Source organism: Vanessa tameamea, chromosome 9 (assembly GCF_037043105.1).
Source record: "Vanessa tameamea isolate UH-Manoa-2023 chromosome 9, ilVanTame1 primary haplotype, whole genome shotgun sequence".
Lineage (NCBI taxonomy): Eukaryota > Metazoa > Arthropoda > Insecta > Lepidoptera > Nymphalidae > Vanessa > Vanessa tameamea.
The window spans coordinates 4,592,007-4,618,038 of NC_087317.1; the positions used below are offsets into that span (position 1 = coordinate 4,592,007).

Below are 26,032 nucleotides of genomic sequence, written 5' to 3' on the forward strand. Positions count from 1 at the left end.
AATTAAAACAGATTGTTATTAAACAGCCTGTTATTTCTATCGACGGAGTAAAAAACAGTGGAACAGCATGGTCTAGTAAGCTTCTGAACTTCTCCTGTAGGTCTTACTCCAGGTGTGGGATTTTTATGTACGGACTTCTACTTAACTGTGGAGCATCCAGTATTAACTTTTCGAAAAGTAGCAGTTATAAATGTCCCACTAAACTGAGGCGTCCTCCCCTTTTGAGGAGATTTGTAGCTTATTCATAGATTCATATTTCCCAGATTTTCATACGACATGCAGGTTTCCTTACGATGTTTTCCTTTAATGTGGAATTCGAGAAGAGTTATAAACACAAAAACAAAACAAATAAACAAAACTTGTCTGAGCTTAATCTTGCAATCTTCGGATAAAATCCAAGTATTCTAACCACGGAGTCATTTCGGCCAAATAGTTATTATACATATTCAGGCTTGGTAGATTTTACGAGTTATGAAATAAATTGGTTTTACTATGATTAATTGAAGTATTTGTATAATTTTAGTACGTACATTAAAAAACAATGGCTTCAATAAACTATTTTTACCATATAAGGTCGAGAAGTGTTTCCAGTTCTGCATCTTATCACTAGATTGCAGATGTTATGTCAAAGGTCATGGGGAGATCCTCTGCAAACACTCGTGTAGAAAGATCTAAGACTCACTGGTTATATAAATAATATAATATGTATCTTTAAAGTTAACACTCGTTGAAGAGGTTATTTCGATAAAAACAATTGATCATTTCAAACTTATTATTTTAAATAAGTAATTAGTCAAATTAAAATAAATTAAAAGAAAAATAATCAAATTAGTATAAATTTCATTTTTACCCCTTTGTGTCATAATTTTTTGTATTTGTTGACTTTCGTCCAGGATGAATAATTAATTTGTGTTGTATATAATATTGTTGAATAACTATTGAGTTTCTTGTCCGTTCTCCTAAGTAGAATGTACAATTAAATTAAATTCAATTCTTACAGATTTTCAAAAGATTCAATTCAGACAATGTACAATTTAATTGGTCCTTATGTTATATTTGACAGTTTAAACTTCTCTACCAACCCTATAAGTATATTTGTCAACATTTTATTTTTAAACTCCAATAAATATTGTTACTTTTTTAGCAGTACTGTGCAGCAGTACAATTTGCAGATATTTTTATTTTTTTTACAAATAAACATATTCTTCATATTCCTATATGAAAACTTTATATATTTTATTTAATCATACAATATTCTAGGATGTTATTATAGATATACAGTTATAAATATTCTCGCCTGTGTGTGGGTTACTTGTACATATTGGAAGTATTAGGTATTGATATTTGTTTGCGTCAACATGTTCCTTATAACATTTGCAATCTGCCCATCGCTTTACATTCACGTAATAGAAGTGACAGCTTTTGTTGTAGAACAATGCATTAATTAATTTGTCACCTCGGCTGAGCAAATATGTAAAGTAAACGAAATATGAGTTCGCCACTCAATGCTTTTATGCTTTAGAACAATAGCTGTGTACAATCGAAACGTCATATCATTACAATGGCCCAGCAAACAAAAATCTTAAGAATTAATGCTCACACCAAGCATTGCCTTCATTGTTCAAGTAAATTATTTCTAGAATCGTTTATGTATAGTTAAGTTTGTCCGTAATAATGTCCGTATTAACTTTGCGCGCGATAAAAATTTAACGTACAAAATTAAATTTTGCTCACGTTACACTTAAGTGTATTTTATTCAATTGCATGCTCTATTTATTACTTTTTTACAGACTATGCAAATTGCGTCTAATACGTCTAAATACTCGAAGGGTGGAGTTTGAGACCTGATGAGTCGTAATATTTTGTATTCAGGTAGATACCTATTTAAACGTAAAACAGGTTTTTAGCAAAGATTTATTTTTTGGCTAGTAGGATTTTAAATTAACTGCTCAATACTTAACGTTGCTTAGTTGCTGATTTCATCAATCACGTCATTCATAGTGTATCAAGTTGAGTTGTAGCCGTTCACACAGATTACATTCATCCATATATATATATTCAGACATATACATATGTTTATAATAATTATCTTTTAGTTCCACTATTTCTATCTATTTGTGTGGGGAAATAATCATGTTTTTTATTTTATGACCTTACACGAGATTTAAATGAGTTTTTTTAACTATTTGGATAAACATTATATATATATAATACTAGCTGTCAGGTTTGGAATCGACTGGCAAATCGTACCAAGAAGAATTGACAAGAAATTTAGTGAGTTCTTACTGTTTTTTATAAATGAAACATATTGTTAACTGCACTTTATGAAATATATAATATATTATGAAACATATTGTTAAATTTTAAGAAAATTGTATGTGTTTTGCATGCAAATCAAAGATTACTAGTTCCATTTTGTCCAAAAACAAACAAAACAATAAGTGTAATTTTATTAAAAAACCCTGTATATGAACTTATATGAAATAATGCCAATTTCTTCAGTCCATTTGCTTCGTCTAAAATGTTCCTTACGAGATAATTACTACTAAAAAATTGCATCGTGTAAACGGAACTTATTAAGACATTGTTGCTTCATTAACATTTAGCATCATTAAGCGTGCACTCTAAATTGTAACGATCTGGCTATTATGAAATATTTAATATGAACAAAAAAACTACTTCGAAGAAAAATGAAAATATAAATTTATAATTAAAATTTGACCTCTAAATTATGAAAATTGTATTTAACATTATAAATATTATTACACGCAATGATTATAATTTATTAACAAACTTAAACTTAAAGAATATGAAAAGAAAATAATATGTAAAGATAAAAAAATAACTAAACTAAATTAAATAAATTTATTAAGACATTTAAATTTTATACATATATTTTTTGAATTAGTATACTTAGCTTTTTGCAAAATCTCAGCTTTAAAGTAAAACGGTTACTAATGTAAATATTTTTAGAATTGCGATAATAATATATGGAAAAAAAAATCTGCAATACTATAAATATACATAATATTTCTATATAAAGCGCCGGTAGATTATATAGTATAGATTTAACTGAAAAAAAAAACCTGAAATTGAACCTTTGACAACATTTTTTATTTCACTTAAACTCATACGATATGAAGACTTTGTTATAATTGGTTAGTGACTAAAATCTTGCTTGATAATATTGGTTCTTCTGTTATGAAACTTTTAAACAATTCAAAATCAAATATTTTAAATACAAGTCTGGAATAAACAAAACAATTGATTTGAAAAGGCTTAGGCGTGAATTGTGAAGGGAATTTCACTAATTGACTTAAATCTATTGAACCTTTATTTATTAAGATATTATTGAGTGCGTACTCACAAAATTCGTTTATTATTAATTGGGTATAAAACATTATAAATAAAGCTTTTATAATTAAGATAAAATAACTAAAACTTGATACGATTTTATTAACAGTAATGGCAGCAATGGCTCAAGAGAATACGAGCAATCAGCTCCGAGTGAGACGAGTGGGAGCGATGTTGAACTTCGTACTCCAGCCACGCCGGCGGATCGCTTTGAAGACTTGCAAAGAATACTTCTTCTACAACTTCAAGGCAAAGCTGACGACAATCCTGTTGTGATACCCCCACATCGCGATTTAAATGTCTTAAGGCCTGAAAACCCGACCATCGGCGAAATGGAAGATTTGGAGCCCAGGTGAGAATACAAATATATTTAAAAAAAACTCGTTACAGTCCGAACAATATTTCAAAATAAATATTTCTTCGTTTCGTTTCGTTTAACATTAAGAAAACATTAACCTAAACATTCAAGAATGTACAGAAATTAATATTAAGACCGAGAAATATTAATTAAAATTGTTCGCGAAAAACGACTCGAAAAGGACATTACAAGGAAAATTTGGGAAAGTTGTCGACAGCTGACATCCACAAGTACAATTTATGTAGCGCGCGGCAAGACGGCGAATTAAATAGTTGGTTACCTACTCCGTTATTGCTGCAATTTAACTCTGATAAAACGTATATTGCATTTAACGATTCAACCGTTTCGTTTCTCCCACATTTAATTTTCTTAAGTACCTTACGTTCGTCATAATGATGGGCATGTAAAGCCAATTATTAATTTGAAACAAAAACCTTATTTAATTATAATATTTTGTAGGAAAATTATAATTTCAAAATCTAACTAAAATAGACTATACAGCATTCATCATTGCAAGAATAGTCGACTGTTCGTACATCCTAAAAGCTTTTCATCCACAACGAATAACCCGGCTGAGCGCTGAAGTATGCATCAAAACCAAACAGGTTGGTCGCTCAGTGGTTGACGTAATTTTACCAAAGTAAATATTAGGCCAAATCTCATAGGACCACGGCGAATGGAATGAAAAAATATCATGCTACATGGTCGTTCGTTTTTAGCTTTATGCTTCTCTTATGTCTTAAGGGAATGTATTTTCGATATATTATTATAAAACGGATCATACTTGAACGATAGACTGATTCTATAATGTAACAGACAGGGCGACCTTTTTTATCTTGTAAAGCGAATTTTACCAGCTTTGCTAGGAAACTTATTTAAAATCCTGTTACGGGGCTGTGTGGAGATAGGCGCGGGCCTTTGACAATAAAACTAAATGGAATGAATGCATGAGGGCTTCCTCAAACGTTGCTCAAGATATGACGAGGCTTCATAGCTATATTCATGTATCGCACAAAAAGGGTTGCTTTGATATATGAATAATTTTTACCATATTCTCGGCTCATCTATGAAAATGTAAAATTAAATGACAACATTTTTGGGAGGTATTTTCTTTACTGTATATAAGGCGAATATTTTCACACATATAATATGTTCTTCTTCGTGACTTTTAAAGTGTTATGCTATAAAGCGATTTATAACCAAACATACGAACACTATTTTCTTCTAATCTATCAATTAAAAATTCCGTTTTAGTTCCTTTCCTTGTATCACGTGGACTAAATCATTTTTGGTTCAGACAAACGGCATTGCGATTCAACGGGGAAATACTGCTAGCATTTTTGTCACTATTCCACGCGACCATGATTTGTACAATATCTATTTTTAATGTTTATTTGTATATACATAATTGCTTAGTCCACGATGGAAAAAAAATAGGTTAATGTTAATGTAATAGCGACAAAAATAAATGCACCATACTTCGCAAACACACTATTTCAAAAGTGCTGACTGTATAACTCTGGAGACTATAAAATTTGAATTTTTCAATTTTATTCAATAAACTGGACCCATAGCCATGCTCCCAAATGGAAAGTTTAAGTATATAAAATATACCGAGTTTCTATTTTAAGTATAAAGTAAAATAACAACAAAACAGCGTCAGCGTCTATTCAGTTTCAAAAAATTACCTGCAGGAAAAATGTTGCTTTTGCAATTTATCAAGTTAGCCATTCAGAATTCTAAACGTCCATTTGTACTAAATCGAATCGATCGTTTTGAATTCCCATTTGACACGAGCACAATTCACACCGAAGGAGAGTCAATAAATTTTATGGCAGACGGCTTGATTTCTAAATGCAGGTTATCGGGGCATGCCACAAATCGAGAACGTAACACGTAGGCTCCTTAGTATTCCGTTCCTTCCTGCGCCGTGTCGCCTGGAGTCTCGCCCGCCTCTAGCAACCAAATCACGTCCACTTATGTGTTCCACGCAGCCAAAACCAACACGCCGTAGGAAAATCTTCCATGTAAATCTCGACATTAACGATCAGGTTTAAGAATGTGTGATGCAAATTTAAAGTGCCTCGGTAGATATTCCATTGTCCTATTGAACTTGTTATTTTAATTTTATCTCGTAAAATTGATCTCATATGCTAGGCACTTCACGTTACTGGTCAAACGGATGCGGATATTGATTTTTTTATATCTTTTCCAGCGTAAATGCATCGAATTTAGAAAAATTCCAGCTCAAAATTGCACAACATGAACTCTACGAAGACGGAGAGCCGCTGATTGGCGCAGTACTTCAAGACATGGCTACAATCCCAATATTACACGTTGGTGCGTATGCAACGATTGTAGCTTATTAAAAACCTAATATATTTTAAGAAAATGTATCTGTAATTCGTCCAGCACTTTGCTCCAATACAGATTATTAGAGTTATGTGTATGTACGTACATGTGACGTCACAATTATTTCGTAATTTTTTTCTTTAAAAATGACTGGACTTAACCAATTCGACCGACCATGTTTTTTATTTCATAATTAACAAATTGGTAAAAATACCAATAATATAAAACATTGGTAAAATGTATGTATTTATATAATGTAATATCTTTGTCATCTTATCTTAGTTACTATACTAATAGAATAAAACCAAAACTATACGTATTTGTATTTTTAAAAACTATACGTTGTGTTTTTAAAAAAGGATCAAATCATATAAATAATGATTTAAAATAAAACTTGTGACTCGAATATTTGGCTGTTTTCAACATAGTCGAAAATTTATCTAGTGCTTCATTCTTATAGGAAAGCCTTGCTTTAGAATCTATCAAAATTCACAAATCCGAAATTTCAACATTTAACAAAGATATTCTCATACAGTATTACAAATATAAGATGCTACATAAAACGATTAAAGCACAATGACTACTTAATCTGCTTTAAATTACGACTGTAGCGGGTTCTTCATGGCCTTGGGCAATATTTATTCTAATCATAAATTTGTTTGCTCCGAGCTACGTGTTGTCCACGTGGACAATGCCTGGGCTATTAGGTATTTAATAATAACAATGGTAGGCCTTTCGGTAAGAAAAAATTTACAAGAACCCTTTGTTTAGATAGTAATATTTGTTATAATTTACTAGTCCATATATATCTGTCTATAACTAAAGATTTTGATGAATTTAATTTTGTTTGCGAAGTATATGACAACGACCATTAAATGTATGTACATACATGTTGACTATGAGTGTGATACTCCCTTTAGGAAATGCTGTTAGTACTACTAACTCTTGAAACGTCATACGTTCATAATTATTATAAATCTTAATTTCGGACATTCTAACGTAATAAATATTAATAAATAATCTAATCGAAAATTGTTAATTTCAAACTGAGTTTAGCGTTTAAATATTTATGTCAAGTTGCAAAACTTAACAATCACCGAGTGAAACGAGTTAGGTTCTCTGCATTAGGATATCTATACTATTCGATAACAACCAATGTTGATCTGAATACCAAATTCCACCCACTGTAATGACCAATCACATTTATTTTTCTCGTGTTACATATAACATTTAATCATTTCTATATTTTTGTTTAATCTTTACTAAGTATTGCCACTTCATTATTTTATTCATTAAGAATGTCAATAAAACTTATTAAATTAAGGCTGATTTCATACCTAATAACATTATTATTTATTCCTTTACTTCCCTTCGGGAGTTGTAATACGATGAAAATATTTTTTCCATGTGTACATAACTACGTACTCGTAATTATTAAATAGAGCCACACAACACATTATAATTACGTTTTGACAACCTTCATTCGTTCGTGTATCGAATTTTGTGTTGATTTGCACGACTTGTGATAAATAATGAGAAAGATTCTGATATTTTGATAATCAAAATATTATGTAAATAAATTCGTTTCATAGACGATATAATTACATTTTTAACTTCCTACACAAAGTAAAGCCGAAGTTTCATTAAGTAGGTAAAATACGTCGCGACCGTCCACCTGCGTGTGTACAAAAGCTTAAGCAGCCAGGGTATGTATATTAAATGAAGTCGGGTCTGCAATCAGTGGAGGGTTAGCGGTCTGCGGACAATGGTGCCACAACAATCTCGCCCTTTACTTCCAATTGGACTTTAATATTTAAACTACTTAAATGGATTTCATTGTTAAAATCGGCTCTATCAAATACAACTCTATTTTTAGTTATACGATCAAGAATGATTATTGTTGAACGTATAGATGTATATTACCAGATCGATTGGCTCCTTAGACAACTTTCAAGCTTAACCTTACTTGTAAATTCTCATTTGTTTTGAAGGTCGTACTCTAATTTGTTATTGTGATAGGAATCACATCACATATAATATTGTTACCTTTTTCGAAATAAATCTATTTGATTGAATTGTTATTCTTAATAAAAATATAATAATAAATTCACAAGCTTATATAGTTTTACTTATTTGTTTGAGAAACGTTAAAAAGTTGTTTTCTATTACAGAACAAAAAGAAGGTGGTACGCAATTGAAGCTTATAATAGATTACCCCAATGGTGTCCAGGCGTTATTCAAACCAATGAGGTGAGATCTTTGTAACCATGTTATATTGAGAATATTTTAAGTTATGTTTTTCTATACCAGCATTGTGCCATAACTTTAATATAAGTACTTTAGTTTCGAGTGCTTGGTTCTGTACGACTTGTATAAGTTCTGTCATGTTGTTGAGAACATAACGCGTTGCTTCCATTCACCTAACTTCGAGAACATTCTTTCACATGATCGGCTTAGAGGCTTGCCCACCCTCTTTTGAACTACAAGTGCTATTGAAGGAAGTAAGGAGTTTTTTCGAAGTTCTGCGACGCTTGGGCTATTGTTACCGTTATATTGTTGGGTTGTTCAAACTACGAGTACGAACTAACTTATGTTTATTCTAATATCGAACTTCGGTATTCTTCGGTATCAGTACAAATTGAAAATATAAGTACAAAAAAAATAGTATAAGAAAGAAAATAAAATTAAGATAATGGCATAATTCACCACGACATTATCGTGATTAAATTATTCTAGAATACTTAAAGGAAAACATCGTCGGTTTCGAGTGGATAGTATATCGGATGTCAAAAGCTTTTAACACTTCGGAGTAACTTAAAATTTTATTAATTGAAGTTGCGAATTATTTTCTTTTATTTGGTTAAAATATAAATCAAATTGAGTTACATACACCTTACATAAATTAAGCTTCGTTTTAAGATTAACAAGAAAATTGTATATATCTTGGCAACAGTTCAAGGGTTGGTGATAGCCCTCACTATTCGCTTTGGGACAATAAATTGCAACAGTCGATAGGAACCCTTTCTCGTTGATAGGTTTATAGGTCACGGGCTTATCCGAGTTATGTGATTACTTATAAAAATAAAGAGATCTATTTTTATAAGATTATTTTTAAAGATTTTACCTCTTAAATATATTTGAATAGATTTATCTTTCCTGATATGCAATCTGTTTATATGTTCTTAGTTTATATTGAATTTGTTTAAATTCTTTAAGTTAAAACATTGGATGAGAAATGTAGCATATACGTTTAGAAAAATATTTAAAAACGGACTTTAAATAAATATATAGAATATAATTAGAAAAATAATGTACAAAATATGTTCTTTATAAAGAATTTAAAAAGAAAAGAGTTGATGTCTACTTCATCTATATTTTATTTATCTCGTGAGTCATTTAACTAACTAATTAATGTTCTAAAATGAATATATATATTCTTAAATAAATAATTTATAAAGAGCTCCACGAAGATGGAACATTGACTCTTATCGTCAACGTCATACTAATGGACGTCGAAGATTTTGATGTACGGCCATTATCGAACTGAGACGCGATTGATACAAAGTTGTCACTACTGTCTGCCCTTCATTCTTGTTCAATAAAATAATAACATCATCACATATGATACGCCTGTAATACTGTAGTATTCACATACATATATGTACGTGTCCGTACTCGTGCAAATATCACGTCATTACATATTTTATTTTATAATCTACATATTTTGCTTTATGTCAAAATATTACAATAGAATATGTGTCTTATTCTATGTAAGATTCTATAGATGACAGTAAGTGGAGCTAGTGTTCGTACTCATGCATAATTATACATTAAAAATAATCATAATAAATATTAATTAATATATCACAATAACTAATTTTATCCAAGTTTATCTCGCTCTGATGATAGTTTTACTAAGAGACACAGAGTCTATTGTCGTCCGTTGCATCGTCGATTGTTATTAAATAATAATGTATTGAACATACTTTGTTATTATTGAGAATGAGTAAAGTATAAAAGGTTTAAATTTCATCGATCTGATCCACTAGAGCGCAATAAATTGGATGACATCCATGGTCGTATGTTACCTGAATCGCTGCTATCTAACCAGCTTCACGATTTAAGCGCCTTTTTAAACGTTTTGCTTCCGACGTATTGATATAGTACATCGTTTGTGTTAAACGATTATGTTGTTTCTATATACTTATTCAAAATTAACATGTGCTTTTGTATTCGTGGTGGTAATTTTGAATTGTAATTTTATAAGATTAAATTCGTATTTACTACTGGTTCGGAATGTAGATTTTATTGAAAATAACGTGCACGATAATCAGTTGCTTATTCTTTTCCAAGAATTAAATAACAGAAGTAAGTTAAATAAATAACAACGAATGCTTACTTTTTATTATCTATGTATTTATATTCTTGTATCGAATACGCTTTCCTTAACAATATTTTAATTTTAACATAAGATTTAAATTAATTAATTGGCAAAGATTATATTATAAATATGTTATGCTTCAGATCTATTGTTAGTAATTTAATATCGGTATTCATTTACGTTCGTTTCTCATTAAAATATTTTTAAATTACTCAAGTGATAGTGAAGTGTGAGATTTAATGTAACTTAGGGGTTTCAATCAATATAATTAATTAATCTACCTACTAATTAAATCATTATAAGATGTTTTTTTAATGGTCTTGCTCAGCTAACACATACATTTTATACGCAGGAGTATTACATTATTAAATTGAAACAGCCAGAATCGAATGTAGTAAAACCTTATTGATGATTAAATTTAATATATATGTATATCACAATTTAAATTAATAAATAAGATTATTATAGGTCTTGACTCTTAAGTATTCTTCTTAGAACTCAAATCATCCACAGTAAAGCACGTTTTATTAGATAATCAGTCTTGATATACATTAATTAAGTAATCACTACAGTACGCGCCGTGCTTTATCTAAGATCATACACTTGTACACTCCTTGCTCTCATTTAAGATATTATCGCGTATGCTCTGTATGTAGGCATAAATTTAAAGTATTTTAACGTAGTAATTTGTAACATTTTAATATTTTCGTTACAATGATTTGAATTAAGGTAACTAAATAGATAATATTTTAGTTTATGCATATTTTAGTAAATACTAGAATGATTTTAATGACAGGGATAATAAAGGAATATTTTAATATATAAGATATGAAAGTTTCTTATATACAAACATAGACTTGATTAAGTTAATATAATAATAACATTTTAAATACAAATATATTTGTAGAATTCTAAGTATAAAGACCGACGTAAAAAAAGCTATGCATATAATATTGCTAAGATCTTGTCCAAACACAACGTGGGATCACACAACGCCAACGCTAAGTAATATCTTCTGCCGACAGATTCGCGCGGGACGTCCAAACATTGCCTAACCACTTCTACTTCTCAGACTACGAGCGCCATAACGCTGAAATTGCAGCTTTTCATCTCGACCGGTAAGTGCTCAGATTATTACAATATATTAACTGCAACAAAAACCGTAACAGAAAACGCATTATTTTATTATTATTTTATTGACGAAAAACACTAAAGGAACGTTCCTAGTGTAGATTAAGTTTTGCCATATACTTGTGATTTTTACAAAATTATTATAATATTAATATATATAACAATATATTATTTGTTTTCTATTTTGTTAACATGAGTTAAATTCGTTGAAAATTTCATTTAGTCAATTATTAACATCGAATTACAATTTATTGAAAGTAAAAAATAAAATTATAACATAGAGAAAATGATAAATTTGTAATATGTGAGTAATCCATGCAGTATATCAAAGGTTTTTTTTTCTCGAATACGTAAATGTTATAATAATTATTGGATCTGTTTTAAAAAAAGATAACAAATTGGTTTATTAATAACATTATGTACTATTGTTTTTTATATGATAATAATTATAAAATACTTTTGGGTATTGAGGCAAAGTACTTAGTACCTATCTTAAAATCGAATAAAACCAAATAACAGATGTTACCAAATAAAGGGCGGTTATTTAGGAATATCTTCAAATATATTTTTCTTCTATATGTGTATAGGTCACAAAACTCCTGCTTAAGGTATGGACCTATTTTTATATTTTTTTAAGTATAGGTATGTAAGTAAGGATGGCTGAATGGCTTAAACTTTAGCCACTATATCGCGTAGCAATTGTGTTCAACGAGTTTATTAAAAAAAAATTATAAAACTTATTTCAACTGTACAGAGACGCTAGTGCTTATACATGCACATAAATCAAGATTTTGGTATTTAAACGGAGACGATTTGTGGCATTAAGTTGATCGCAATAACATAAAGTTGCTTTTAACATAAAACAATAATTGTCACGATGGTTAATAGGTAATTAATAGGCAGTTTCCAACGAGATGTAATAGCATACTGTTGACTAGCACGAGACTAATTATATGACGTAGAACTAATTAGGATTGTCGTTATGACGAGATGATTACACGTAAATATAACCTTGCTAACTTAGAACAGAGTAATTTAATGTGTTTGAAGGTTTAAGTTTAACAAATTGAAACTAAAATATGTAGGTAACTTAATTTACTTGGCCAATAACTTGTTCTACTAACAGAGTCTGTGCAAGCCCTTCGGGGTAGATATCACCCAATGATGACATATTTTTCCGCTCAGCAATGATTAGTATTGTTGTGTTCCGGTTTGAAGGATTAGTGAGTCAGGTACAAGGGACATGAAATCTGAGTGCTTAAGGGTGTTGGTTGATAAGAGATGGTTAAATTACGTATAATAAAGTTAATGTCTATGGGCAGCAGTGATCACTTACCATCAGGTGGCAATCAATTTTAATGTTATGCTCAGAGTTATGATTATTTATGAAATCAAAGATGAATATAAAACTTTCTGGTTTCATTTTCATTGTTTATCGAGAAATGCTCAACATATTTCGGGAAGACTACGGTACTCAAACTTCTCAGTCTTTTTTCAAAATATTAAATAAATAGAACCTATAATCATATATAAGTAGTGATATATGTAAATAATCTATATATTTCCATTTCTTTTATGTCAATGATAGTGTTATGTTGCTGATAATAAACGACTTAGTAAACTTTCACTTATGTAAATGTTATCGAGGAATAAAGTGTAAACCAAATCAAAGATTAGATATTATGACAATGATATAAAATGAAACTCTACGTAATTATAAGACAAAACAATAATTTGCTATTGTAATACAAATAATGATTGTACGCTATGATTACAGAAATACACATTTGTAAATATTTGACGTGTCTTACAATAAATATAGACATACATTACAAACCGTGAGTCATTATATATTGCGTTCTACCTAACATTATGAAGGCACAAAGGTACAAAAAACATAGTACTTTACTAGCTGTGCCCGCGGCTTCTTCTCCCATGTGGATTTCGGTTTGTGATTATAGCAAAGAAGAATTATTATTACTGAAATATAATACAGCCTACGTTACCTCTGAATAAATTAGCTTTCTAATGGTGGTGTATTATAATCGGTATAGTAATTTCAGAGCTTACCGATTACAAACAATCAAATCTTTGCTTTTTATATTATTATAGATTATAAATATAAAACAAGATAATGTACAGATATATAAATAATTATTTATATAAATAACTTTTAAATTTGCAAGCGATCGAAAATAAATCTCGAAAAGACCACAAACGTAATTTTTACAAAAAATAAATATAAACAAAAAACAATTCGACTTAAATAAATATAACGCAAATTGTTTAATCTGTAAACTGGATATCCGATACTGCATGTCCTACATCTAATCATCTTACCGACATCATTAAAGAGTTTATTTAAATTCAGGCAATAATAAACCTTGTAATCATTGCCGGAAAGGGTAAGGATAATTCTTCAGAAAATATTCGTAACGCACCATTTAATCAAATAATTAACTTCCGCAGATGTCTGCCTGAGTCATGTGAAACCCTTTAAATAATTGATTATCAATTTTTACATTGCTAAGTTTTGTCGCTTATTCGACCTTGAAATAATTTTAATAAAAAATACTAAAAACAATGTCGATCACTGTTTTCATGTTATCAATGTTATTAATATTCTTCAACCAGGATTCTCGGCTTCCGACGAGCGATGCCAGTCGTGGGCCGAGTGCTCAACATGACAACTGAGATCTATGACGTCACTGAAGGGGACATCCTAAAGACTTTCTTCGTGTCGCCTGCAAATAACTTTTGTTTCCACGGCAAGTGTTCTTACTACTGCGACACGGGACATGCTATCTGCGGGAATCCTGACATGTTGGAAGGAAGTTTCGCCGCTTTCCTGCCGACTGCGGATTTAGCTGAACGAAAGGTAAGTGATCGAAATCTTCAATTATCAATACACATTTTCCCTTCCCTTTATGATAGAACACCTTTGTTCAATTATAATACTTTATTCATACGACAATAACGTTTTAATTTGTGTGTAATTTTTATCACAAGTATATATTATTATTTATAAACCAATTGTAAAATATTGAATATGTAGATTTTAATTTGAAAAAAATGAATTTTATTATTCGATAAAGATCAAAATCGTTCGTAATAATGAGAGGGGATAAAGCTAATTACGTGGGTAACCTCAACGCGCCGTCTGTTCCCGGGCCAGATGTCTTGAAACTTTTAAGGGTGCTGGTTACTTATGTTTATCTGAAAGTTTCTTTCGTGTTTTTGATGTAATAAAATCCTGTCCTCAGTAATACTATGCAATCGAAAGTGAGTTTATTTAGTTGTTAACGCTTTGACGTCTTAACTGTTCAATAAATTGAAATTTTGCATACACGTTGATAGGGGGGGGGGGGGTACAGAAGATCTGATTCGCACCCGGAGCGCCAACCAAACGCGAGTAAAACCGCGGGCGGAAGGGATGTGCTTAAAATAGAGATCCATTTTTTTATCTTAACACTATTAGTTTTCTCTTTGTCTATCTTATTGTAACTATTGTTGTTAAATATTTGCCTTTAAATGTAAAGCGTTTCGAGTTAAAAATACACCTTTGTCGGTGTAACGTTCACTTAGTAGTAGGCCTTTGTGCAAGCCTGTATGGGTAGGTACCACTCATCATATCACACCTACCGCCATACAGCAATACTTAGTATGGTGTGTTCCAGTTTAATGGGTGAGGCAGTTTAACTACAGACACATAAGACTGGTGGCGTTTTGGAGATACGATAAATGATTAGTATTTCTCACAGAACTAAAGTCTATAGACATTGGTGACGTATCATTAGGTGGCCGATGTGCCAATCAGGTAACCCACATGATAAAAAGTCACGTATGAAAGTCATTAAAATATACTAAATAAGCGACAAATCGAGGTTTACTGGCCATTTGAATACTTCCACTATTCACCTTCTGGATCCATCATCAGATTATGACTTTCAAATTATTGTACGTTATTCAAATGACGTTTTAAAATTTTGCAAAGTTTGAAATCGATACAACGATTAGAAGTAGGTTGAATCGATTTCCTAGAATTGTTTGCGTACCGACTGTTTCTTACATAAAACATAAGTTAATATAAAATGTCTAAAAACATGACATTTGAATCTTGAATTTTTTAATAAATTACAATACAAAATCTCTATCTTTTGTACTTTAAGCTAACATATATATTATTCAAAGATTAAAATATTTCATCAGGTTTGGAGGCATCCGTGGAGAAGATCGTACCATAAGCGACGAAAAGCTCAATGGGAATTACAATCTGACTACTGTGATACGGTTAGTGATTGCTAAACTGGTTTTATATATAACATATTATATATTTGTGCGTTTAAAGACACCATTTCTTTTCAATTATATTATTTTGGGAAAACGATACATTTTTTAGGTTTGAAATCATTATAGTGTGATTGACATTTACTGAAACACTGGCTTGGTTTGAAAAAAAAACATAATCCGATTTAAATACTAATAACACATTATACTTTTTAATAATAATTTGTCCGAGTATATTGACTTAAATTCTTTCTTTTTAGTAAAGCCATACAGATAAAATAAATACATGAGCTTATGATGATTATTTTATTGACAGGTACGCACGACCCCACCCTACGACTCTGGGCGTCGTCTTCTGGATTTGATGGATATGTCTATATTCGATTTCCTTACTGGCAACATGGATAGACACCACTACGAGACTTTCAAGTTAGTATATTAAAAAGGATATTAGTGTCGCGTGTGGTCGAAATTATTTATTTTGGCCAAAATTGTACTAATAAATTTGCTGGTCGTTTATGGCGCAACAGCTTTCGAATGATGCTTCATTTACTATTTTATTAATAAAAACATCGAAAAACTGTATGACTATTTTTGACACTTTATTAAGGTGCGTTTTATTTATTAAAGGTGATATTGGATGTTACGGTCTGAATATGTGTATAGCGGGCCGATTAATTTGTCGTGAGCATATCAGCTACAGTAGAAGTTATTTCATTATATAAATACTTGTTTCAGAATGTTTGGCAATGAAACTTTCACCCTGCACCTGGATCAGGGCCGCGCGTTTGGGAAAGCCTTTCACGACGAGCTCAGTATACTGGCGCCGCTACTGCAGTGCTGCCTGGTTCGTCATACAACGCTTGCTGCGCTGCTCAAGTGAGTCATACTCGCCTCAGTCGAACTCAAACTCTTTGCCCTATAGATCCATAAGTGGTTATATCTATAATAATATTATAAATGCGAAAACAACTATGTCTGTCTGTCTGTTACTCTTTAACGATCATGCCACGTGACCGAATTTGATAAAATTTGGTGTGAAGCAAACTTGAACTCCAAGGTTCAAGCCTCAGTCACACCTGACGACCAACATTAAAAATGGGAGCGGGACCGCGGGCGACAGCTACTTGTAGATAAATAATTTGTACAATGGCATTTAATAAGTACTTGACTTACGATGGAGATACTTTACAGTGTCTAAAAATCATTATGCGTAATGATTTTTAACCGAATATAAGAAAAACGTCTTGCGAATAATATTTGAGTGGCATTTCTTTTTTAAAGTACAGCAAACATTTTGTCACATTGCATGTTTGTTTGTCTGTTTCGTTTCAGGTACCACAACGGCGTACCTCTATCAACAGTTCTTCGGGAATCTTTGAAAGCTGATCCAGTGGCTCCTATTTTATGGGAGCCTCATCTAGCAGCTTTAGATCGACGTATAGTCACTGTTCTGGACGCAATTAGGAAGTGTAGAGACAAATTAGAAAATCCAATACTGAATGAAGTGAACGATTTTGTATGACCGTAGCCAGGTAAATGTGTTGGAACTTTTGAAGGATCAGTTTGAAGACAGTGATAACGGTGTGATATGCAATGTTACGAAGTGCGGTGTAAGGGAAGGTGCAATTGATAAAAATGACTCACTAGTCGAACTCTCGTATTCCTGATTTAGATATAGGAAGATTTCAAACGCAAACGCAGGTCTTTGGTCCAGAAAGACTATTAGAATTAAGTTTTCGTGCCAAAGATTGTCCAAATGAAATCTTGAAATTTATTCAGCATAATCTTTTAACCATTCCACTGATTAAGGAGCCATGTTACATGCCAAAAATTGAAAAAAAAAAGTGTAAATCTATCCGTTTGTACAAATCTATTAAAGCGACAATAGTTTGTGTGAACACGTGTTTGATATATTAGCTTAGTTATAGTTTTTTTTTTGTATATTTTGAAAGTTTAAGTCTGAAACAAGCTTATGCTAAGTGCAAACTTTGTACATAAATTAAATGCAAATTAGCTGTTATATTTAAGATAACTCAATTTTTCGTTGTGAATCTGTTACCATAGCTCGAAGCTCAATAAGACATATCGTATTGCGGTTCTTCTGCAAGTGATATTTATATAATAGATGTTTTTATTATCTGTCTCTGTTGTTATGTTACTCGTTAATGCAGTTTTTTTTTTTCATATATATATTTTAGAGTGGACACATTGTATATGATTAAGTTACTTGCGCCGCGTTTATTGCGATTTTATTTTAAACTAAATAAATAAATGTTAAATTTAAGTTCTATTAGTAATTTTAAATTATTTGTCGAATTATAAGTTGGCGTTAGTTAATGAATTATACGTTAATTTTTCTGGGATATTTATTTATTAAAATGTTATTTATACTTGAATTAAATAAAACATTGAAATGCAAAATAGTTTTTATAGCAAACGCTTTCTATGAATTATACCGTATTTGGAATGATATTTCGAAAAAGATCTTTTATTACATATATATGTGTGTTCAAGTAGCATTCTTAAAAGTTAATGTTAATTATTATTCCTACTTCAAATTATAATTTGAATAAGCTTAGGAATGGCAGAGTCAGTTAATATGAGGCTTTATGTGAAACGCAGTTGAAAATAGACGACTTGCCAAAGATGTACCTACATACATACATATATACATGATTGTGTTTAAACATTGTATGATATATATGACGCTACTGTAATGCGTGTCTGTTGATTGTTAATAAACTTTTAAAAAGTAACTTGTGATGTTTTTTTATTGATCTATATCGATATGTATATTTTGTTTCGAGTTTCTACTATGAAGAAGAAACAGAAAATAAAATTCAATAGTTATTTTTTTTCACCAATCATATGACATAAAGTATGTTATATCTACGGGAGTTATGTTCGGACGATAAGAAAAATGCTTTTTAAAAATTATTTTTTAATTTTTAATTATTTATTTTACAAAAATATGAATGCATATGTTAACAAGCAGATCTGAGACAAAAGTGATTTATTAGTATATAAAAATTATACAGAACAAAAAACCTGCGTTAAAATTTCTATTATATGATGAATCTACAACTAAGCAATTTTACGGCGCTGGAGTCCTGGTAAAGCGGGTAAGATTTAAAAATAAATAAATTGTGGTACAAATACATGACAAAACACCAAATCGGCTTTTTTTTTGCCGAATTTCTTTTAAATAGTGTTTTAACGCATTTTTTTACGTAAACTTTTCGTGCAACCCCTTATAGCCTTATGAATAAGTGCGGTACGGGACTTTGTGCTGAACGGACCTCTTCACTCTCCGCAATGTTTCTAATTTAAAAAATAACGAATTTTCATACAAACTTTCATCACCTGCTTAACCTTCTTGGATGATAAATATTAAAAAGCGCATTAACAGCTTTTTTTAATTTCGACATTTATAAAATATCGATAAATATGTGCTACGCACTAGATATGGCGTCGCCAACACTCACTCTTTCGACTGAACTGAACTGCCGACTGTTAACATGACACTAGTTTTTTCATTCATTCAGTGTGGGATCGCACGGAGCGGATCATTCGAATCACACTATATTCATGTATAATTCGTTCAAATGCTGGTAAATATTTAAATAAAAGAAACATTTAATTTACATGTATGTTCTTGTCGAGAATATATATCAATGGAGAAAATACAATTGAGGAGGATGGTGTCACGCGCAACACTTATTAGATAGATGATGATTCCCATGAGGGGCTTGGTTGAAAAAAAACCGTTATTTTAAAAGATCCTATCTTCAAAACCAAATTTCATAAACCGAATTATATGGCTACAAAAGGGTTCTCGCGGGTCAGTGATCCCCTTGACGTAATCACATAAAGGTCACATAAAGCTGAAGAAACACAAAGATATGGGCGGCCGCTATAAAACGGGGATATGAATAGCAAAATATTTTGCCATAACTTTTAACAGCCTTTTTGTTGCATATTAATAAAGAAAATCGTTTCTGTTTTATTTAATCTTTTTTATCTGCTTTGAAAATTATAAATGTTTTTTTTTATTTTAAATTAATTTATATATTTATACTAAGAATATTATTTGCAAGTAGCATCAGAAAACATACTTTTATATTTGTTTTTTTTTTGTATTTTAAGGTTTGTGTAAATTACTGAATTCCATATTCTTTTTGACAATTTATTTTGAGAATAAAGGAATAAAAATAAAAACCCAATAAAATATCAATTTCAATGTGTATATTTTCAAATCTATTACAAAACTGACGAAACCAAAACGCCCAGCTACTGTTCAGAATTGTGAATACTTACTACTGAAAACATGTCGCAATCTATAAAATTGTATATTCACATGATCACGTCAATTCCCACACGTCGGATCATCTACTGCATAACAAGAGTGGAATAGCGGGAAATTCTCGCATCTCGAAAATTGACATTTTTCAAACAAACATTATTTCGCATTTTATTAGCAAATTGAAAGTTTATTTAAACTGTAATACTGAATAACAATTATACATACAGATGTAAAACAAAACAATAATGGAAATATTTAAATGTAAACATTGATTGAAAACATAAATATTAAAAACAGATATTTAAATCATAAATAACATTATAAGACCTACATTAATTGTTTTCTTATTTTCATCTATTTCGTTTAGACTTCATCGAGTTACCGTACCGTTTTTGGAAGTCATAAATAAGATTTATAAATAACAAATTAAGGTCAAGTTTAAATTATTATAGTTTGTTTATTACAATTTCTTTGTTAGCATATTTTAATAAACTTCTCTTATTTTAAGCATAGAAAATCAGATTTTCTAATTAAAAACAAACATTACCGTCTTAAGAATTTCTTTGAATGAAGGAGCTATATTAAAGGGAATATTTTAATTATTGTAGGTCGCCATCCAGATTGGGGCAAAGAGAATTATCATGAAACGGGACGACAGTTGTTCTGAGTTACTTACAATTTACCCTCAATCGTAAACAAACGCTTATTATATTAATAATTCGCCGCACAAATCCTTGACGGGTTTTCGATAATATTTCAATAATTATAAACGTTCATAATTTTATTAATTTGATTTGATTGATTGTTTGATTAAAGAATTGAAGTTGCGTTTAATGAACAATACATTTTCTCATGACATTCAATATTTAAACTGGTTAGATATAAGTTTGCTTATTCGAATATGAAAGCCGATGAGTTTGTCGCAATGTTTCGTCGTACCGGCATATTGTGTATTCTGAAGGATATTCTGGTCTGAATGTGTACAGTTTTCAAACTACCTATCTCATTCAGACTTCCTAGTTTACACGAGTACAAACTGAAACTGTCGAACTATTAGTATACCTGAGAGAAATAAGGCATACCGCATGCGTCATTACTTACATTGTTGCAAATAAATTGCTTATTATTAAAATACTTAGATTTGAAGGGTGAGTGAGCCAGTGCAACTACAGGCACAAGGAATGCTCATTGGTATTTAAATAATAGTTCATGTTTCTACAGAGCTAATGTCTATGGGCCGTGGTAACTGTTTGCAATCAGATGGCCCATTTTCGTCCGCTGATCTAAATCATAATGTATATATACAAAACTCTTAACAGAGAGATAAATATAATATAATGTACCGAATGAGACTTAGATGAAACGTAGATTAAGAAGCGGCTTTATTGGCATTGAAGGAAAGAAAATAAATGATCATAAGACAAACAAATAGTTCAAATAATCATCGACGTTTAGTATAAAATACTATGTATATTAAGAATTTTATTAAATATTATTATTTATTAAATTCTTTGCAAAAGTACTTAATTTTACACTACATCTAGCGTCTGGAGAAGGAGAAGAAGAGTTCCACAAACGAATAACTTAAACAGTTAAGTAGTTAGAGGTGATCCATTAATATCTCAAAAAAAAACAACGTGCAAATTAAATTGCATAGATTTTAAATGAAAGTAACTAAAACAAAAGCAGACAAAAAATATAAATAGTGTAAACAAAGAATAGTCGCTATTTTAATATCAAATACCATACGTTTGCCCTTTAACTCATTTATTTAGGGTTGGCACATTGTGTAACATATCAAAGGGCTTGAAAAACTTTTACGACTGGCCTCTTGTCTGATCTTATTTGTTTGATATGATGGGTCGTACACCGCCGTAGGAGCGAGAACGCTATACTGGTGCAGGTACAGAGTGCACTTATACATGTGCTTAACATACCGTGTAGGTACACGGTATGTTAACTAACGTAATATTGAGCATTAACTCTTTTACTCCAATAAAAATAGACACATTAAACCAATTAGAAGTAATAGAAATAGTTATGCAAAGCACCTAAATCTGAATTTATTATTATTAGCATATCCCTAAACTATCTATCACAAGTCTTTTTTTACACTGGAATATGAAGTAAAAAAAAAATAAGAGAACCTTTGGCTAATTTTTGAAATTTTATACGTATACTCTATTCCAACCATAACAGGAAAAAAGCCAAATTAACAACATTTGACAGCAAATTGACGCGATATCATTGGTCGAGCTTGATTAATCTATGATATTCACTATGGATTTGCGAAAAAATGGTTGTTTTAAACGTCGACAAAACTGTTATTGAAATTTTGGAAGTAGAATTAAAGTAGAAATAAGTGGTTAAGTGCAATAGTGTTGTATTAAAAATAAAGATATATTAATCTAAGCTTAGTTGTTAACAAATTGCATGAAATACGTAAATCTAAGGTTTGTTTATCTATCCTACTTCCATTGGAATAGGCTATAGTCGATACGAGCAAATCGTGAAGCAACCCCTCTGTCAAGTCTATCAAATCTGCGCGATACGAGACGCTGTTCTGAACGGACCTGTGGCACATATCTCCACTAATACAGGTAACTTGGCATTTTCATCAGTAACACCCAATCGAGCAAATATAACGACGTACAGCCGATTATCCAACCTTTAAGATAGTTAGCCATACTGGGTCTTAAGAATTAAACAGGTTGTATAGCTCTATTATACTACAACACAAATATCACGATATTGATATTTTTATATTAATATATTTAATATAAAAGATAATAATTAATAACTTTTTAAGAACATTTTGTTTATCAGTTCATCACAGTAAGCTCAGGTCACAGTTTAGTTTTATGTTGCATTTTCTTAACAATAGCTATTATGTGCTGTTATGAACTAACAATTGCTATACGATATTCTTAACAACTACGAATATTATTAATGAACCATACAAAGGGTACTTTGATGAATCCTATAAGATCAACACAACAACTAAAACAAATATATGCAATCTCCATATAAATATATTTCCGTGTAGTATCGATTCCGCGACCATTTCTGTTGAATGCAAGTTCGCAGCGTTTACACAAAATACTTTGTAAGTCGTAATCTAACAAAAGTTGATAAAGATTTGAACATTCATATCTTTAAAATTTATGCTGAAAATAAAGTCGCTGGAAATTTAATAGGTAAGTTAGGCGAATAAGATGTTACATACAGCCCAGCCCCTTTTACTCTACTATTACGAATTATGATTGGCCTATATACTTTATATTCAAATGTTTCTTTCGTAATATCAAAAATAAATAAACACACATTTACGAGATACTTATAATATTTTGTTTTCTAATAAAATCGCCGTTTATAACCAAAAAAACAAGATTTCTCAAGCAGATTCAATGCTTGTTCAAAGTTCTGCTTAAACGAAATTTAAAACGTTATTCGCCATTCAAACAAATGTCGATTATAAATATGGAATAAACGATTTTGTTATTCAAAGTGCCGTGACACATTTAAAGAATGTTCACTTAGTTGTCCATACAACATGGGCCGCGCTGGCGAACGACTGATTTATGTACGTCGAATGGCGCGGCGCTAGGCGGCGCTACTGGCCTATTGTTTTTGGACGATTTATCGTCGGTGTCCAAATAGGAGTCACTGGCACAACAATTCACTTGGACAACGTTGGCTTTTGACGGCAACATGCGCGGTATTGTTTACTCCATGCGGTGCCCCGATATTACAAATGGGGAATGCGCTGGCAATGACTTGTTAAACGTCACCCATAAATCATTTTCGATCAAATTTAACTTTTAATTCTTTAAAATACCAATACTAAACTCTATTTAATATTATTGACATTTACCGCTTATATGGAGTTTGAGTTAGTTGTTACTCTGTGGATCAAAGGCACCGTACCTGTTTGCTTTCATTGGCAAATGGTATTGATAATACCATTTGCCAATGAAAGCAAACAGTTAGTGTTATACCATTAATGGTATAATGATATAACACTGTTTGTATATATCCAGTGGTTCTGTCAATTTAATCAAATGAAATACAAATGGACAACCTATATATTAAAAAAAAAACATTTTATGTTATACATACAAAATAAAACGAAAATTTGAAGCTTAGAAATAATTTGGAGATCTGAAATCTTTATTTTTTTTTATTGCAAAAATAGTAATTGTATATATTATTCCGAACCCAAATAGTTTAAGCAATTAACAACACTTATTCTATTGATTACAATTAGTAATCAATGAAATCCCTGTTACAAAATTAACAATTTCATTGACGTAAATTCTTTAGATTCACACAAGTTTCAAGGATTAATTATATGAATATAAAATAAAAATACAAATGATTTTTCGAGAATTTATGACGATTTCACTTTTAATACAAGGAGCGAACATAAACCTCTGTTATCGGACTACACAGGGTTAGTCCTTTATTGTGGGACACTGTATACACTTTTATATTAGGATGCCAGAACACGTTCAAAATAATTCAATTGAAAAATTTAAAAAAAAACCATTCAGAATCTTTTAAAACTCAAAACAATATAGCAATAATTATATATAAAAAAGTGTAATGCTTTTATACAAAATAAACATCATGATTTCGTGCAGTGTTCTTCTTCACAAAAATACCGTGCCACCAAACCCTGCCCAATATCCAAGATCACGTGGTAAGCCGTTAATCGTTGTTCCTGTGAAATCTTTGTCCTATCGGAATATCAGATTGTCAGAATATAATTTAAGCACTATAATATATCAGGTTAAATTGGCTAGGGAGAGTGTTCTCCTGAGAACGACCGCTACCACTAATGTCAGTCACAATGGGCGATCATCATATGTAGTTTCTTGATTTCATTTATGATCAAGTCGTCATGATAATCGCTCTACCACTGAGAAATTACAGGGATTTTACTCCTTTTTCGTTTTTAACATAATCATCACTAGTTATGATACTTTTATTTGCTTGCAATACATGGTTTGGTAAACTAAATAAATTAAATAACTAGAATAATTAATTTTAATAACACATATAGTCCAGTAAATACAGACCCTCCTCACAATAAAAATATCAATTATTAAAAGAATACATATCTATCGAAGTATAATTTTATAAGTACATATTATTGAATTTATAAATTATGAAAATTTTTACCGGTAAAGTACCACCGTATAACTTATTCATAGGTTTAGTGTATTTCCAAAAGCTTAGAATAATTTAATAGCTGCTGGTTGATTCATCAGATAGATTTGGAAGCTCAGTCTAATTGCACGTGTGTCTGTATGAAGTGGGAAAAGGCTATTTCAGATACATTCATTGATTATGTTAATATCATTTGAATAGTTAAAGATTTTAAAATTATCTTAATAAAAATATCTTGATAAGTAACTTACTACCTCATATATATCTTGATAAGTAACTCACCTAACTAATTTATTTATCTTTTTTTTTAATTTCTTATAAAAAAAAAGATAAATAAATGCCTTTATTGCTTAAAACTACATTTATTAACATAAAAATTATTCACACTAAGAAATTAAATATATACATATATGAATTAAAAATAGTTACTGAAATAATGAGAAATAAAAATATATCATTGTATTATTATCGTAATGTTTAATCATGTAGCTGCCGAGGATTAAAAAAAACTAAGAATGTTACCTTTTAAACAGAGCATCTCTATCAGGGTCTCTAGTAGTAACAAAGTAGTGAATCTAAATGATCTCAATTAGAGCGGACAAATGTGAATCGATATCTCGGATTGGACGAATCCGGCGACTCTCGTGGGACTTGAAGCATTTTAATTTCTGACGGCCAAAGCGCATATAGT

The 26,032-nt window shown here is 30.7% G+C and overlaps 2 protein-coding genes across 2 annotated transcripts in view; both read left to right on the top strand.

Moving 5' to 3' along the window:
* Window positions 1–18,622, top strand: part of LOC113394981 (extracellular serine/threonine protein CG31145) — a 74,561-nt gene extending 55,939 nt beyond the window's left edge. The window contains exons 4-12 of the mRNA XM_026632486.2: window positions 3,464–3,706; window positions 5,928–6,052; window positions 8,236–8,314; window positions 11,471–11,563; window positions 14,211–14,454; window positions 15,786–15,866; window positions 16,180–16,292; window positions 16,602–16,742; window positions 17,199–18,622. Coding sequence (XP_026488271.2) covers window positions 3,464–3,706; window positions 5,928–6,052; window positions 8,236–8,314; window positions 11,471–11,563; window positions 14,211–14,454; window positions 15,786–15,866; window positions 16,180–16,292; window positions 16,602–16,742; window positions 17,199–17,388 — 1,309 coding nt within the window. The 3' untranslated portion in view covers window positions 17,389–18,622. The remainder of the gene's footprint in view (window positions 1–3,463; window positions 3,707–5,927; window positions 6,053–8,235; window positions 8,315–11,470; window positions 11,564–14,210; window positions 14,455–15,785; window positions 15,867–16,179; window positions 16,293–16,601; window positions 16,743–17,198) is intronic.
* The window catches only part of Mrps23 (mitochondrial ribosomal protein S23), a 208,975-nt gene that overhangs the window by 35,697 nt on the left and 147,246 nt on the right, over window positions 1–26,032 (top strand). The window lies entirely within an intron of this gene.